This window comes from Formica exsecta, unplaced genomic scaffold (assembly GCF_003651465.1).
Source record: "Formica exsecta isolate Colony F162 unplaced genomic scaffold, ASM365146v1 scaffold1025, whole genome shotgun sequence".
NCBI classification, from domain to species: Eukaryota; Metazoa; Arthropoda; class Insecta; order Hymenoptera; family Formicidae; genus Formica; species Formica exsecta.
The window spans coordinates 172,261-173,453 of record NW_021848365.1 but is presented as its reverse complement, the minus strand read 5'-3'; the positions used below and the strand labels follow the sequence as shown (position 1 = coordinate 173,453).

Sequence of the window (1,193 nt, the reverse complement as noted above, 5' to 3'; positions counted from 1 at the left end):
ATATATATTTTTATTTTTTTTATTTTTTTCTTATCGTTAGTCAATTAAAATCAGAATGATTCAATTCTTTCAAATTTTTATAATATCTGCATTGAGCTGCATTAGTACCCTCACTGGGCTGCAGCTGGTTCACGCAAAAAAAATAAGGTCGGATAATTTTTGATTAGACCTCAATATATTATCTCAGTATACATATTTAAATCAAAAAGATTTTTAAAAAGTTTGTGTGTAACAATACATTTTAAACGATTTTTAATGTTTAATCCGAATCAATTACATTGCATGTTATTTTTAAAAGATACTTTATTTTTAACTATATGAGAAAGAATAAAGAATAAAGCATTTTTCTTCCAATTGAATATTTATATAATCACATCAAAACTTTCTTCTTTAGACTTTGTCAAATTTTCGGATAATAGACTTGTTCGTGGTCCAATTTCAACATGAATCCCTTCATTTTGACGTTGATGACAGAATGTTACCTCGAAATTATCAAGGCAAAGTCGTTTCGGTTGAGATTCCTAATTACATCAAAGGTATGATTGTTTGAACATGATTAAATGATCACATATAAATTTTTATGCTAATGTAACAAACAAAATTTAGAAAGATAAAAACAAAAAAATTTATTATTACTAAAAAAATTTACTATTGATTGAACATGATTAAATGATCACTTATAAATTTCTATGCTAACAAATAAAATTTAAAAAGCTAAAAATAAAAAAATTTATCTTCAGTTTATTAATATAATATATACGTATATGTACACACGTACATAAACATATATATTCATATACATACACAGACACATAAACATTGAAAAATTAAAATTAAAATTTCTTTACCAAATTAACTTCATTTAAAAAAAGTTGTGATAAATTTATTCTGAATATATTTAATCATATTTTTTATAATATAAATTGTCGTAGCATCCGTTATACTCCGCATGTTACAACATGTCTTTGACATAGATGCATTTTGGCAGACTATCCATACATATTTATATAAAAAGTAAGTAAGATATAATATAATATAATCTCTTATGTAATATAATACATATACTCTCTTAGAGTTAAATATAAAAATTGTCTCGTTCAATCGTTGCTTAAATATTTTTTTATTCCTTTTTTCTCTCACTTTTTCTCAATATTTTTAAATATATTTGAAAATATATTTCTCTTCCACTCTTC

At 23.1% G+C, this 1,193-nt stretch overlaps 1 protein-coding gene across 1 annotated transcript in view; it reads left to right on the top strand.

Moving 5' to 3' along the window:
- LOC115233217 (aminopeptidase M1-like) overlaps positions 1 to 1,018 on the top strand; it is a 4,776-nt gene extending 3,758 nt beyond the window's left edge. Inside the window, exons 5-6 of the mRNA XM_029803526.1 lie at positions 395 to 536; positions 933 to 1,018. Of these exons, the coding sequence (XP_029659386.1) occupies positions 395 to 536; positions 933 to 1,018 (228 nt within the window). The remainder of the gene's footprint in view (positions 1 to 394; positions 537 to 932) is intronic.
- The last annotated feature ends 175 nt before the right edge of the window (positions 1,019 to 1,193 follow it).